The sequence below is a fragment of the Sinocyclocheilus grahami genome, unplaced genomic scaffold (genome assembly GCF_001515645.1).
Source record: "Sinocyclocheilus grahami isolate Dianchi unplaced genomic scaffold, SAMN03320097.WGS_v1.1 scaffold289.1, whole genome shotgun sequence".
Classification (NCBI taxonomy): domain Eukaryota; kingdom Metazoa; phylum Chordata; class Actinopteri; order Cypriniformes; family Cyprinidae; genus Sinocyclocheilus; species Sinocyclocheilus grahami.
Genome location: NW_015505468.1, coordinates 659,550 through 675,368, shown reverse-complemented (window position 1 = coordinate 675,368; position 15,819 = coordinate 659,550). Strand labels below are relative to the sequence as shown.

At 37.8% G+C, this 15,819-nt stretch overlaps 1 protein-coding gene across 7 annotated transcripts in view; it reads right to left on the bottom strand.

The window, feature by feature from the left end:
• The window catches only part of adgrb2 (adhesion G protein-coupled receptor B2), a 336,322-nt gene that overhangs the window by 84,271 nt on the left and 236,232 nt on the right, over positions 1-15,819 (bottom strand). For all 7 annotated transcript variants that reach the window (XM_016292623.1, XM_016292624.1, XM_016292626.1 and 4 more), the window contains exon 17: positions 7,857-7,986. In XM_016292623.1, the coding sequence (XP_016148109.1) occupies positions 7,857-7,986 (130 nt within the window). The remainder of the gene's footprint in view (positions 1-7,856; positions 7,987-15,819) is intronic.

The following is a 15,819-nucleotide window of genomic DNA, read 5'->3' as shown; positions in this document are numbered from 1 at the left end:
GTCTGGTGAGTTTGCTGGCCAGTCAAGCACACCAACACCATGGTCATTTAACCAACTTTTGGTGCTTTTGGCAGTATGAGCAGGTGCCAAATCCTGCTGGAAAATGAAATCAGCATCTTCAAAAAGCTGGTCAGCAGAAGGAAGCATGAAGTGCTCCAAAATTTCTTGGTAAACGGGTGCAGTGACGTTGGTTTTCAAAAAACACAATGGACCAACACCAGCAGATGACATTGCACCCCAAATCATCACAGACTGTGGAAACTTAACACTGGACTTCAAGCAACTTGGGGTATGAGCTTCTCCACCCTTCCTCCAGACTCTAGGACCTTGGTTTCCAAATGAAATACAAAACTTGCTCTCATCTGAAAAGAGGACTTTGGACCACTGGGCAGCAGTCCAGTTCTTCTTCTCCTTAGCCCAGGTAAGACGCCTCTGACGTTGTCTGTGGTTCAGGAGTGGCTTAACAAGAGAAATACGACAGCTGTAGCCAAATTCCTTGACACGTCTGTGTGTGGTGGCTCTTGATGCCTTGACCCCAGCCTCAGTCCATTCCTTGTGAAGTTCACTCAAATTCTTGAATCGATTTTGCTTGACAATCCTCATAAGGCTGCGGTTCTCTCGGTTGGTTGTGCATATTTTTCTTCCACACTTTTTCCTTCCACTCAACTTTCTGTTAACATGCTTGGATACAGCACTCTGTGAACAGCCAGCTTCTTTGGCAATGAATGTTTGTGGCTTACCCTCCTTGTGAAGGGTGTCAATACCCTCCTGAAAAATCAAAGTCACTGGAGTGCCTTTAGTGAGAAAGTTGAATAATTCAGGTGTTATTCTTGGCTTGTTTGCTCGAATAACTTAAATTATGTTGAAGGGATTGTTCAGACAAAAATGTAGATTTTGTCATCATTTACTCTATACCCTATACCCTTATGTTGTTCCAAAGAAGATATTTTGAAGATGCAGAAGAGCCTGTGGAAACAGCTGAAGACTGAGAGTCCACCAGTCATTACCTCTGCCCCGCAGAGATTCATAATTGCAGATGGAACAATTCACCAATAAAGAGACCTGCAAAAGTTCCTGTATTACTGGCATGATCAAGAGTGCATGGTGAATACATACAGGTGCATCTCGATAAATTAGAATGTCATGGAAAAGTTTAACTCAAATTGTGAAACTTGTGTATTAAATAAATTCAATGCACACAGACTGAAGTAGTTTAAGTTTTTGGTTCTTTTAATTGTGATGATTTTGGCTCACATTTAACAAAAACCCACCAATTCACTATCTCGACAAATTAGAATACTTCATAAGACCAATAAAAAAACATTTTTAGTGAATTGTTGGCCTTCTGGAAAGTATGTTCATTTACTGTACATGTACTCAATACTTGGTAGGGGCTCCTTTTGCTTTAATTACTGCCTCAATTCGGCGTGGCATGGAGGTGATCAGTTTGTGGCACTGCTGAGGTGGTATGGAAGCCCAGGTTTCTTTGACAGTGGCCTTCAGCTCATCTGCATTTTTTGGTCTCTTGTTTCTCATTTTCCATAGATTCTCTATGGGGTTCAGGTCTGGTGAGTTTGCTGGCCAGTCAAGCACACCAACACCATGGTCATTTAACCAACTTTTGGTGCTTTTGGCAGTGTGGGCAGGTGCCAAATCCTGCTGGAAAATGAAATCAGCATCTTCAAAAAGCTGGTCAGCAGAAGGAAGCATGAAGTGCTCCAAAATTTCTTGGTAAACGGGTGCAGTGACGTTGGTTTTCAAAAAACACAATGGACCAACATCAGCAGATGACATTGCACCCCAAATCATCCCAGACTGTGGAAACTTAACACTGGACTTCAAGCAACTTGGGCTATGAGCTTCTCCACCCTTCCTCCAGACTCTAGGACCTTGGTTTCCAAATGAAATACAAAACTTGCTCTCATCTGAAAAGAGGACTTTGGACCACTGGGCAATATTCCAGTTCTTCTTCTCCTTAGCCTAGGTAAGACGCCTCTGACGTTGTCTGTGGTTCAGGAGTGGCTTAACAAGAGGAATATGACAACTGTAGCCAAATTCCTTGACACGTTTGTGTGTGGTGGCTCTTGATGCCTTGACCCCAGCCTCAGTCCATTCCTTGTGACGTTCACTCAAATTCTTGAATCGATTTGACAATCCTCATAAGGCTGCGGTTCTCTTGGTTGGTTGTGCATCTTTTTCTTCCACACTTTTTCCTTCCACTCAACTTTCTGTTAACATGCTTGGATACAGCACTCTGTGAACAGCCAGCTTCTTTGGCAATGAATGTTTGTGGCTTACCCTCCTTGTGAAGGGTGTCAATAATTGTTTTCTGGACAACTGTCAGATCAGCAGTCTTCCCCATGATTGTGTAGCCTAGTGAACCAAACTGAGAGACCATTTTGAAGGCTCAGGAAACCTTTGCAGGTGTTTTGAGTTGATTAGCTGTTTGGCATGTCACCATATTCTAATTTGTTGAGATAGTTCATTGGTGGGTTTTTGTTAAATGTGAGCCAAAATCATCACAATTAAAAGAACCAAAGACTTAAACTACTTCAGTCTGTGTGCATTGAATTTATTTAATATACAAGTTTCGCAATTTGAGTTGAATTACTGAAATAAATGAACTTTTCCACGACATTCTAATTTATTGAGATGCACCTGTATGACTGATTTGAAAAATGTTCCATCAATATGGTCACTTAAACTACACACAAGTAGCTCTCTTTACTTGAAGTGCAAACGATACCTGATTAACAATATAATTTGTGGTTAGCATGTTGCTATAATGACAATGCACTAACATAAAACAAGCACACATACATACTGGCCCTAAATTAGATTTTCTATTAACACCTTTTAGAACGGAATAAAAAAAAATCCCTCAAAGTATCTGCAATGCATTCTGGCATTGTGGAAGGATCTGTGTTATGTCAAATAGATGTTTTTGCCAAATAGAGGTGTCTTATAAGCAATCACAATTTTGAAGCGTCTTTTGCATTTGAAGTGCATGTATAAGGCCTAAAAATGACACCTAGATAGGCAGCACACTAGATTTTGGAACACAGTTTGTGTCTGGTTTTAGGATGGGGTTTTTTTCACAGTGCTAAGTTGCTGGAGAACATTCAAATCGCTGATGGAGATGTGATGACCCATGCAGAGTCAAGCTAATGGGTGGGGACTGTTTGCTAATAGTGTCGTTTACTCTGCACTTCCAAATGTCACCAGGCACTCCCGCAAAAGCCAATAGCCAGGCACTGACGTCATAATGAGGACAAAAATTGATAAATGTCCATTAGGAAGCATTGACCTAAAGCTTTAGGTCTAGGTGACAGCTATGAGCCATCAATTATAATTGTATTCCTGTTTGTCACTCTTCTATTATCTTAGGAAGCAACGTGTTCAGAAATGGCACAGCATATTTTAAGAACAGTGACTTGCAAAATGTATGTCGCGCATTTTAGAAAACTATACCACATAAAACCATTCTAAAATGAATAAGCATTATACAACCTTAATATTACAATGTAAAGTGATCATCACGGACAATCCACAACATTCAATGGTGCAAGCTTAAAAGGATGGCATGACTCTATTCATGACTATGTTCATGACTTTCTTTATACACTATATTTTGACATTTCTCAAAATATAACTCGCTCTCAAAAAAACAGAAAAGAAAAGAAAAAGAAAACAGTCACACAGGTTTAGAACAACAGAGATTTTCAATTTAGCTGTAACTATACTTTTAAGATTGTAGCTTGTGACTAGTATATAATATAATAATAATAATATAATAGCTTGTGTTACGGCTATTATATTGCTATACATTGCTATTTATGCTCACCAAGGCTGCATTTATTTGAAAGAACATAAATAAATAAATACATTTTCAATTTAAAACAACTTTTTTTCTATTTATATACTTGTTAATATAATTTATTCCTGTGATGGCAAAGCCGAATTTTCAGCAGACATTACTTCAGTCTTCAGTGTCACATTACCCTTCCAAAATCATTCTAAAATACCGATTTGCTGCTCAAGAAATATTTATTTTTATCAAAACAGTTGTGCTGCTTAGTATTTTTGTGGAAAGTGTGTTTTTCCAGGACTTAAATTACTTTATGAAAGTAAATTACTTTACTGTCACTTTTGATCAAAAGCTCTTTATAAAGGTATATCTTTAAATCATCTAAATAATAAATTTTATTTAGAATGCACTTTTGTCATACCCAAAGCACTAGAATAGACACACTTTAGTAGTCTTCCATTATGTGTGAATTAGTAAACATGACTTCTGACTTTAAAATGTTCTCTCTTCTACTTTTCTTCTTTTTATTTTAGTATTCCTTTTAGCTCTGCAGTTTTTAGAACTGGCATTGCATCCACCTTGCCTCCCTGTACCCAAAGATCAATGCCCTGACTGTGCAGTACTGTGCCTGATGGGCAGTGCTATGCTCTCTCTCTCTGCATTTGTGTGTCTGCCTGGCATGCTGTCTTTAGCTGGTGTCAGTGGTGGTGGCAGCCAGCAGCGTGTGGTCCAGCTCCTGTGTGACTGTGACTAGCCTCTGGCTCTACTCTCTCTGCCCCACATTGCTCATTCCTCACGGCTATTCTCCATCTCCCAGCATCCCCTTCGTCTGCAATGAATATCAATCACTGTAATGGGGGTGCTTTCGGAAGAAAAAACACTCGGCTAAACTAAAGTGGGTCAGTATCCTTTCATTAGTGACGCAGTAGAGGCGAGGGGAGGAAGTAAAAGGGAAAACAATCGAGAGAGACAGAGATAAATATGTAGATAGAGACATGGAGATATGTATATATATATATATATATAAAGAGAGAGAGAGAGAGAGAGAGAGATGTACTGTGAGGCCTCACACTTCCATTAAGTGAAAAGAGGGCAGAGGGTCAATATAACAAGCGGAAGCACGAGTCATTAACCTGGATAGCTAAAAGCCACATCACAGATACAATGCTTAGTGTCTAGTCCTCTCAGAGTTTATGCATATCTACTCACTAGGGACTCAAAACATTAGCTTGTACTAAAATAAATAAGATAAACAAAAGCTAAAGAGGTTTAGCTGTTTACCATTATTCATGTTTAGGAACATGTCAATGCAATCGTTACTGTATATTAGCATGGTTTTTAAGTTTAATAGTTTGCTATTGTTGGCAGAATAAACAAATCCAATGGCCACAAAACATTGGGCAGTCATGAAATTATATTTTAGACAATTTTGGTCTAAAATAATAACCCAATTTTGAAAAATGCCATTATTAACTATATGTATCACACACTCAAATTCATACTTGACAAAAAAATTTGTGAAATTGTAATTTTTTTTTATTTAGGTATTTTCTGAGGTATTTTCTACATGTGTCATCAAGGATGTATTTGTTTGATCAAAAATACAGTAAAAACAGCAATGATGAAATATTATGACAATTAAAAATAACTAAATAAATATTTTGATACATAAACATTTAATTTATTCCTGTGAAGGAAAACCTGAATTTTCAGCTGCCATTACTCCAGTCTTTATTGTCACATGACCCTTCAGAAATCAGCTGAGTTGCAGTTCAAGTAACACTTCTTACTCTTATTATCAATGTTGAAAATGGTTATACTGCCTAATATTTTTGTGGAAACCCTAATAGTTTTTTTCAGGATTCTTCAGGGTGGTTAGAAAGTTCAAAAGAACAGCATTTACAGGGCTCTTACTTTTGTGCTCTTGTGCTCCTAATAAAAAAAATAAATACAAATAGGAGCACAGTCAAAAAATTCAGGAGCAACTTCTGATCAATAACAAAAATGAGCCTTTCCATTATGAGGTGATCTTTGACTCCTAAAAGTGATTTAAAGGGGGTTTTTTTACCTTTGAAATAATTTTTTTTCTAACTTTATTAAAAGTATGTCATATTTTGTCAAATTCAAAAAATTATATTTATAAGGTTTTTCAATATTTCTAATTAAAACAATAGAATATGAAAAATAAGTTACCGATCAAATGAAATCAGTATTAACAAAATTAATTTGCATAGAAGTATTAGCAGCATTAGTGGTGGCACAGAAGATTACAAAAGTGGCATGTAGGTACGGAAAGTATTCAGACCCCCTTAAATTTTTCACTCTTTGTTATATTGCAGCCATTTGCTAAAATCATTTACGTTATTTTTTTCCTCATTAATGTACACACAGCACCCCATAAGCAAAGGGTCTGAATATTTAGGACCATGTGATATTTCAGTTTTTCTTTTTTTAATAAATCTGCAAAAATGTCAACAATTCTGTGTTTTTCTGTCAATATGGGGTGCTGTGTGTACATTAATGAGGAAAAAAAATTAACTTAAATGATTTTAGCAAATGGCTGCAATATAACAAAGAGTGAAAAATTTAAGGGGGTCTGAATACTTTCCGTACCCACTGTATATTTACAGACATTTATTGTGGCTCAGAGGTGGCATGAGTGCAATTAAATTCATAAATTCATGTTGAGATTAATAGTTTAAATATGAATATAGAAAATACTAAATGATTTAAATAACTGAAATGATACTTTAAAAATGAAACTAAAACCTCCCATAGATGGTGGTATATCACTGATTTTATCACTGAATCATTCATTCAATTGATTCGTTCGATCGGCTGATTCATTCAAGAATAAAGCAAGTCTTTACGAATAAGTAATTCAATCATTGACTCACTGGATTTGTTTAAAAACGCACGTCCATTCATAAACGAGACACCGCTGTGTTTGTTTGGATATGTTCAGCGGCTCAGCTGTGACTTTGTTTGAAACTATTTTCGTTGACAAAATAGAGCAAAATCAGGGAATAATGTTGCAGTCAGACAACGTAAGTCACTTAATATGAACTTCTTGTTGACTGAACTGTTGTATTAAATCAATATCACATTTGCAAAACTCCCTTAATCATCAAAAGCTGTCACAACATTCCATTATAATCAACAAATCTCTTATTTACATTGTGTCTACACGTTGTTATAATCAGAGGATTCGTGATCTTGCATAACTCGGCACTGAACAAAACTGGTGATTTGAGCAGTGAGTGCATTCTGATTAATGTTGCGTTCAAGGAATCAACAGATATGTCTGTAGTACATTACTCAATGCTGCCTGCAAAAAACACGTTGTAAGCAGAAAATGATGACGCTCCCCTCAGCTGATCGGGTCAGTCACAGTGCTGCTCCTAATGTTTTTTTTTTTTTTCATAGTTGCATGCAGTAGCTTTCAATCGCAAATGGAATTTTTAAACAGAAGCGTATTTTGTTATCATCGTTTCCCACACTTCCCCTGACGCCTCACTCTTTGATAACCATTACTTTATTGAGATTAATATTCATAATCAAAGAAAAAAAACAACATTGCTGTGCATCAGTGCTTTTAAACTATACCTGGGAGAAATCCCAAGCTAGACAAACCCTGACGCATTATGCATACCATGATATATTAAACACCTGGTCCACCATCTGCTTTTGTACGATACCCTCACACTATGGAGGCAAGATCACATCGAATGTCACAGCAACAGTGCAGACGGTCACAATGGTATGCCCCTACCTTTAAGAAATCTTTACAACAAAATAATTACCCATGAACACGTAGTTTCTGATCTTTCTTTAAATGTAGCATCAAGCATATGTGGAACAAACAGGGTACTGACGTTCTAGAAAGCAACCAAACACTTCAAACAATGTTTGACAACAATATTCTCAATGTATGGCAGCATATGTTATGCATACGACAAATTTCACCAAGGTCTAGGTCGGCTAGGCCCCATCCCGAGCAGACACTGAGAGGTGAAGTGTGGTGTGAAAAGGTAAAGATAGCACTCACCGGTTCTTTAGCTTTCTGCGCTAACACTGCAAAGGTGGACAGCTTGCTGCACAGACATTTGGTGTGGGAGACTGTCGGCGATGGGAGCGTTTGGCAGCCCTCTGCGTCCCAGTTTTCTTCGCCAGCCTCTCTGTTGATAGGGTATAGCGACAACACACACAAACAGGAAAAAAAAGAATGAATTAATTAGGTCATTCCATGAGAGAGAGCGAGAGACTGTAGTGAGTTGTATGGTGCCACGAGAACTAGTCGATGACAACCCCACTCCAAATGCTCTCAGCCACAATGGCCCTCAAGTCCACCGGCCTTGCTTTTATAATGGGCCGTCCTCCCTATTAATCTAGTCTTTCTGCAAATATCTGCTTGTCATAAACACTTTCAGGGTCTCATCGATGTCATACCTACCACCTTCCATCATCCTCTTACTCAAAGTATGTGATACTGTATCTGAACTGTAATTATAATCATGTGATTGTTACAGAAAATCCTACTTTCATTCAACTCCTTCATTCATCCAGTAACAATCCATATTTATATAACAGTATGCCTACATTTACACTACCATCCAAAAGTTTAGGGTCGGTAAGATTTATTTTTTAAATAAATTACTTTTATTCAGGAAGGATGCATTGAATTGATCAAGAGTGATGGTGAAAACCATTTATATTGTTATAAAAGATTTATATTTCAAATAAATGCTGTTTGACAACACTGGAATAAATTAAATGTCAAAGTATATTACAATAGAAAACAGTTATTTTAAATTGTAGTAGTATTTTTTTACCATATTACTGTTTCTATTGTATTTCTCATCAAATGAATGCAGCCTTGGTAAGCATGAGACTTCTTTCAAAAACATAATACAAAAACATAATAACCTTACCCACCCCAAATGTTTGAACGTTAGATTATATATGCACATATTTACATAATCTGTTTCAAATGTATTTAATTCAGGGAATAAATAATGGGAATGGAGGAGGGGGAGTTTTAAAACATTTGTTAAACGTAAACTGTAAAGTTTCATGTTAATCCTCAGATTACACTCACTGCTGAGGCCAAATGGTCGGACTAAGTTGAACTTCTAATTATGGATTCATCAAATAGTGTACAACAAAAAGCACAACTGATTAAATGTGTAACATTCTGTTGAAACAAATGAAAATTCAAGTTCAGAGCCAAGTCAAGTCAAAAATGGCTGTACATATCCCGTCAAGTACAGGGTCTTTTCTTTTCAGCAGTAAGAATTGTGATGTGCTCTTTGCTAAGATGGTTCATGAATCATCACTGTGCCCTTGAGAAAGACATCTACTTAAGTCAACATGAAATCAAAATTCAGAAAATTTCTTGTGAGCATCACTACAATCTTTCAAGTGAACAATGAATAAGTTAATTTTATTTACTTCCAAGCAATGATTTGTATTGTACGCAGTAATAGCCTTTTCAGTTCACTGAGGACTCTATTTTGTATTTGACCCCTTTGAAGACTTTCGAATTCTGACTACAGTATATCTAAATAGCCTTACTGAATGTACAAACCCAATTCCAAAAAAGTTGGGACACTGTACAAATTGTGAATAAAAACAGAATGCAATGATGTGGAAGTTTCAAATTCCAATATGTCTCACTTTCAACATTTGATATGTTATCTATATTCTATTGTGAATAAAATATACGTTTATGAGATTTGTAAATTATTCCATTCCTTTTTTACTCACAATTTGTACAGTGTCCCAACTTTTTTGGAATCGGGTTTGTAAATGAACTTGGCTGGGACAATACACATTGATGTTGAGAATGCATCGGAAAAATAATTCAGGACACAGAGTGAGCTGCTGCAGAAAAAGAGCACAATCCAAGTTGTCCTAAAACATGAGATGTGCTTTATGTTAAAGGGGACATCGGATGCCCATTTTCCACAAACTGGTATGATTCTTTAGGGTGTTCGTGTAATGTCTGCAACATACTTTGGTTAAAATTCCTCAACTGTTGTGTAAAACACCTTTTTTGTTTGTTTTTACCTTGTCTAAAACAGCTCTGTTCACAGCGACCCGTTTCGATGCATGCCTCTTTAAATGATAATGAGCTACTGCTCACCCCACCCCTCTCTTCCGTGGGGCGTGTCGACACAAGACTCGTCAATTGCTGCCTTGTACTCCATATATGGCTCAGAGGTGGTCTTTACCAAATAGCTAGGTATCTACATAGAAACCGGCTGCAAATTGAAAGAGCTCACTGGATGACACCGTTTCAGACCAAAATTTCATCCAGTGTAATTTGAGACCAGTTTTCCTCAGTGCATAACTTACATTTGTATGGCTGTATCCTGATCTGTAAATTCACACTTCTATTTTGCAAGGTTCATCCAGACAGCTAACAGGTTTCTGTTAACCTTCACAGACCTCAATGAATGAGCACAGATGTGCAACATCCCCATGAACTGCAGTACAAAGAGACAGTTACAACAGTATTGACAGACTTTTTATAGATAAAGGCAGAGCCAAAGTTTCTACAATAAACCACTGTTTAAGAATAAAGAAAAAAAAGCTATTTGTTTTTTCTCCCTTTTGTACTGAAAATAAACAAAACCAGGTTACGTACCGAAACAGACATTTTTGTGTACCGTTACATCCCTAGTAAACATAGAAGAGGTGGTACAATATTAAAATGCATTTTTATCCAAGTATTTTCATTTTGTGGAATAAAAGAAGTAGGCATATTAAATTAATATCTTAAATTATGAGTTTATGAGTCTGTAAAGTCTACTCAAGCAGAAAAAACAGAGATAAAACTCACCGTAAAATTATAATTACAAGAATTAAAAAAAATAGGACAGGAATTCCCGAGATTAATTAAAAAAGATCTATAAATAAATAGTGATTTTCTGTAATTATTCATATGTTCCCTCGAGGTCAAAATTGCTTAATCAAACATTTTAGGACAAATTCACTAAACAGTTGCATCACTTTTGTGTGCAGTATTTCAATGTAAAACTCTGCATTTTATTCACTAACAAGCCACAATTCAGTTTAAGTCAATGTCACTTTTTTTTCAGTAAAAACATTCTATGCAAATTAGGCTTGATATTCACTCTTAATTTGCTTGGCACAATTAACACTATATTTTTGTTTAAAAGAGACGTTTGTGTACATTTTCAAGTCATCATGCCAGAGGTGATTTATCAAATGATGATCAAATGTGCAAAATTTCACTGGGCTTAGGTTAATTGATAAGAAAACAATGTTATAATTATGAGCAATTCATTCCTAGTGCAAGAGTTTTGTGAAATAGTAGTGAAACAAATGCATCCTTGCCATAAACCTGCACAGAAGCAACACAAGAGCACATCTGCATTGTCTATATTTTAATCTCTCTCTCTCTCTCTCTCTCTCTCTCATAAACATGCACCATTCTTTTCCTCAACACATACTGTATGCTCCCACAGCTAGTGCTCAATAAATAAAAACCCACCTAATGCAATGTAAGTGCAATCTTTCTCTAGCCTTGATCTGCAGATTGACACTTCAGAGGCAACTGATCTGAGGCGACTCCTAGTCAAAGTCTCTCTGACACCAACAGAAACAAAGACGAGAGGACAGACACGTGAATGGAATTCTGGGTATTTCTAGTTAGGCTAGGATCAAGCATAGAGCATCAGGTGCAAACCTCCCGGGGATATTAATCAACAGCAGGTGAACAGGAGCTGGTGAGATGAGAGATACAGGGCTTTGTGAAAGATCATCTAAAACATTGTTTGGCAGATCAGAAAACATCCAATTACTGAGCTCTCAGAATGAGACGGGTACGCTGTCCGGACAACATAATTTACAGTCCTTCGGGACATTATCTATCTTTTTTATACCTTCTGGAAAGATGCTGTGTTTTGAATGCTGGCATGGGATGCTGGTGCATTGGTGTCCCCATCAGGCTTCTTAATCTAATTTGAAGTACCATGTAAATACCATACTATATAAATATGTTAACCATTCAGTGCAATGGGGAAAATGGCACTGAATCCTAAAAAATCTGTCTAAAAAATCCACACAAATTTCATACCAGTAAATCAATAAATATCAATAAATAATATATATTTTCAAAATATCTGTTATAAATAAATAACATGTATAAATTATAAATAAATAAATGAATGAATAACAAAAAATGAACAAATTCCATAAATATTCGGTCTGGCAAATTGTCGTTTTACAATTTTTTTTTTTAAAGACTTCAAAGGTGCGGTCACATTAGAAAACATTCTGTGAAATTTTGTGGACAAAAGGGTCCATTGTCTATTGTCAGTCTAGCGATGTATGAAGCACAGCTCACATGAGTAATTTTCAAACCAAGCAGCTTTCTGTTGGTCAACACAGCAAATTCGCACAACCAATTTGAATCTGATGCAAAATCTGTGTGGGGAAATCTTTTTTCCTCACATGAAATTCCAGACCGCATGGATTCCTACTAAAATGACTGGATGAAAATTAGCCAAACAGCGGTGAATTTGACAGCAGCTTAAGGTTTGTGTCTCCACTTACTGTATATTTTAAAAATAAACTAACACTGAGAATTATTCAGTAAAAGATGGGACAACTTGCCCCAGTCACTCTTATATAAACATACCATGGTTTTAGCCTATAAGATAATCAATGAACCACAGCTTTACCAAAAAAGATCATGGCAGTACCATGAACCAAATTTTAGCAGGGCTAATTCCAGAAAAAAAGTCCAACACAATTTAATTCACAATTTTATTCCCTCCCAAGCGTAACCTCAATAGCAATTCCTATGCTTCAAATAGCATCAGAAAAACACATGGACACCCTGTGTACATACCCTCCCTCTTTACAATATTAGCCAGCATGGTAAATAGACTCTGTGAACCTTTTCATTTCTCCCTATGGTTTGAGGTTTTTCCCTCATGCAATTACCAGTAGCTTAGGCATTTTCACTCTTACTCTGCCACTCTGTCATACACACAAAAGCAAATACACATGGTAAAAGCAAGGGCAAACAGGGTGACATATGGGGAATGAAATGCAACAGCAGTCATTTTTCACCCTTTGGTATGTGAGTGCCACTCCATTATTTAATTAGCACATGCTATAATAAGTTTAATGAACCAGCAGTGCGCTCCCTTCCTTATCAATGGCCCGGCCTGTGTTTGTGTTTAGGTCTCTGATTAAATGACCAGATCTGCTGTGACAGTCTGGGGGGATCAGATTACAGAACAGACCAAATTGACTTTGTCCCCTTTTGTTTTTAATATCCACTACAAGATGAGCTGCCTCAAACCATGGGATGAAACATGAGATAAATGCTGGTAAAAGAGATCAAGCTGTGGTGGATTAAAGCAGCCGTTGTCTTGACAAAGGGTGGTGGTTAAGTTGGACTCACGTCTACCATGAAGGCTGAAAATGCGCTTTAAACAAACAAATTAAACATAGATTCTGACAGCTAATCCATGTGAGGAACAGTTTTATTTCGGGAAGCAATTAATTCTAATCTGGTTATAGGCACCTGCGTTATGAGCTAAATATGCCCTGTTCGGAGAAGAATTATGAGAATGTAAAAAAAAAATTAATAAATAAATAAATAAATTTATGCAGAGTATAAAATGCTGCAAACAGGGGAAAAACACTGAGGAAGCAAAATGAGGAAGTGATCTGAAAGGGTGGAAGCAAGAGAGAAAAAGACTAAAAGAATTAGCTCTGGAAGAATAAAGAAAAGGATATATTACATGACAAGAGGAATACACTCAATCTGACATATCCTTTTCACTATACAACAGAATAATTTTCTGGAACTTCATACATGCAAGGCCATTCATAAACAAACTGATACATTTAGGCAGGGCTCGAATTGAGGGGGGATGCGGGGGGATGCCATCTCCCTTGCTGAAATCATCTCGTCCGTAAAACCACCATCCTCCCTTACCATCCCCTTAATAAAACTTATTGTGCAAATTAAATAATAATATTATCTATTAGGGCTGGACTATTAATCGAATTACTATTAATGTCATGCGCATTTTGATAGTAATGTCGGTTCTGTAACCAGCAGGAAATCATCATCACGTGCTTTCAGATGGAGCAGAATTTACTACACATAGCCGTAGTTCACTGACAAGTTACACAATAAAATCACAGACGATTTTATTGCGCGATTCTGAAATCGAAGAAATCGTTTGCGATAATGACAGCTGTTTGCACAGCTTCTCAGTGAACTACGGCTCTGTGTAGTAAATGCTGCTCCATCTGAAAGCATGTGAAAATACCACATTTAAGAACATATTTTTACTCCAAACTCACTTCATAATGTCAGTCGTGTGTTTGAAATAAATCCTTCTGTGAGATGATGTGGCTTCTTACACAGAATAAGGCACGCAACATATTTCATAGTATTTAAGCAGTGATAAAGGCATTGCATTATAAATATACTTTATTTTAATGAAAATAATAATAATAAGAACTCAGATAAACCGTATATTGCCGTAGTCGTGTGTTTATTAGTCACGTTGAATCAATGAAAGCAGTTGAATCTTCTGTTTATTCAGCTGCAGCGATAGGCATTTTCTGGGTTTCTTCTGCGAAGCGTATTTGGAGTTTCAGCGTGAGAGCGCCCTCTGGCCTTTGGATGGAGATTTACTGCTGATCACAGAACCGTGCTTTACTGAAAAATACGCATGACTTCTGTCGAACAAGCTTCTGTCGAATCGCGATCTCGATTCCATTTCGATTTATCGTGCAGCCCTATTATCTATGTATAATAATTGTCAGTTTCTTTGTCTGTTTTTGATCTGCAAATGAAAACAGTTCCAAAGAAAGCCACAACAGCACCAAGTGTTGTTTCCTTTCTGAATGAATCAGAATTTTTTGAATTAATGAATGATTCAATGACTCACTCATAAAGACAGTCACTTGTGTCGTTACTGAATGGATCAGCGTGTTTGAATGTAACTTTTGACTAAACAAATCCATGACTCATTCATAAAGACGGTTGCTTGCTCTATTTGGTAAACAGACTCTGAATGAATGTGGTTTTGAAAGATTCGGTTGAATAAATCAGTCTTATGACTCACCCATAAGTCACTTGTCGCCACCAACTAGTGTTTCCCCTTCAGGAACTCAAGCATGCGTCGACAATCCCACTGGCAGCGGTCCCGCGTGGAATTAGTGGAGGGATACGAGACGGGCTCGTCCTTTTCTCAGTCCTCACCCACTAGATCCGCGGCTCTCTCTCAGTGTTCGGAAGCCCGCGCTGCAGTTTCTTCCCACCCCCCCTAGAGAGAGAGCCAGACGCTTCATCTATCTTCCTCCGAGGAGGTGGATGTTATGAGTGTCGAGACAGAGGAGACTGTGGACTCGCCACCACAGTCCCTCGCGTATGAAGGTGTGATTCGTGATTATGGGGTGTGTTTCGAGCACTTGCCAAAATAAAATATCGTTTGGCCAGCTTAGAAACAGGACGTTTTCTGAATCCAGATCACAGCCTTCATGACGGGGGCCTTCCATTTTTCCCCGATCTCCATGCTGAGGCTTCAAGATCGTGGGAGAAACCGTACTCATCCTGTATTTACAGCCCCACAGTCTCGAATTATTCAAAAGAACATCGTGGGGCTGAATGATAAGGGATATGGGGCGATGCCAGTGGTGGAGCAGACGCTTGCGAGCTATCTCTCCCCATTCTCAGCATCGTCCCTGAAGGCCCCGAAGCTTCCCACCAGGCCCGTTAGGCTTACATCGGGTCTGCTTGGGAAAGCCTATACGGCGGTAGGTCAGGCTGGCGCATGTTTGCACACCATGGCGGTGTTACAAGCATACCAGGCTGACCTGCTCAGGGGTGGGGCTGCTGAGCGGGAGCAGCCCAAGCCATCAAGCTCGCCAGTCTCAAAAACAGAGCGTTGCGACCCGCACCCCTCCACAGAAAGATCGGGGGTCGGGGCGATGCTCTCAGTTGGGGTCTT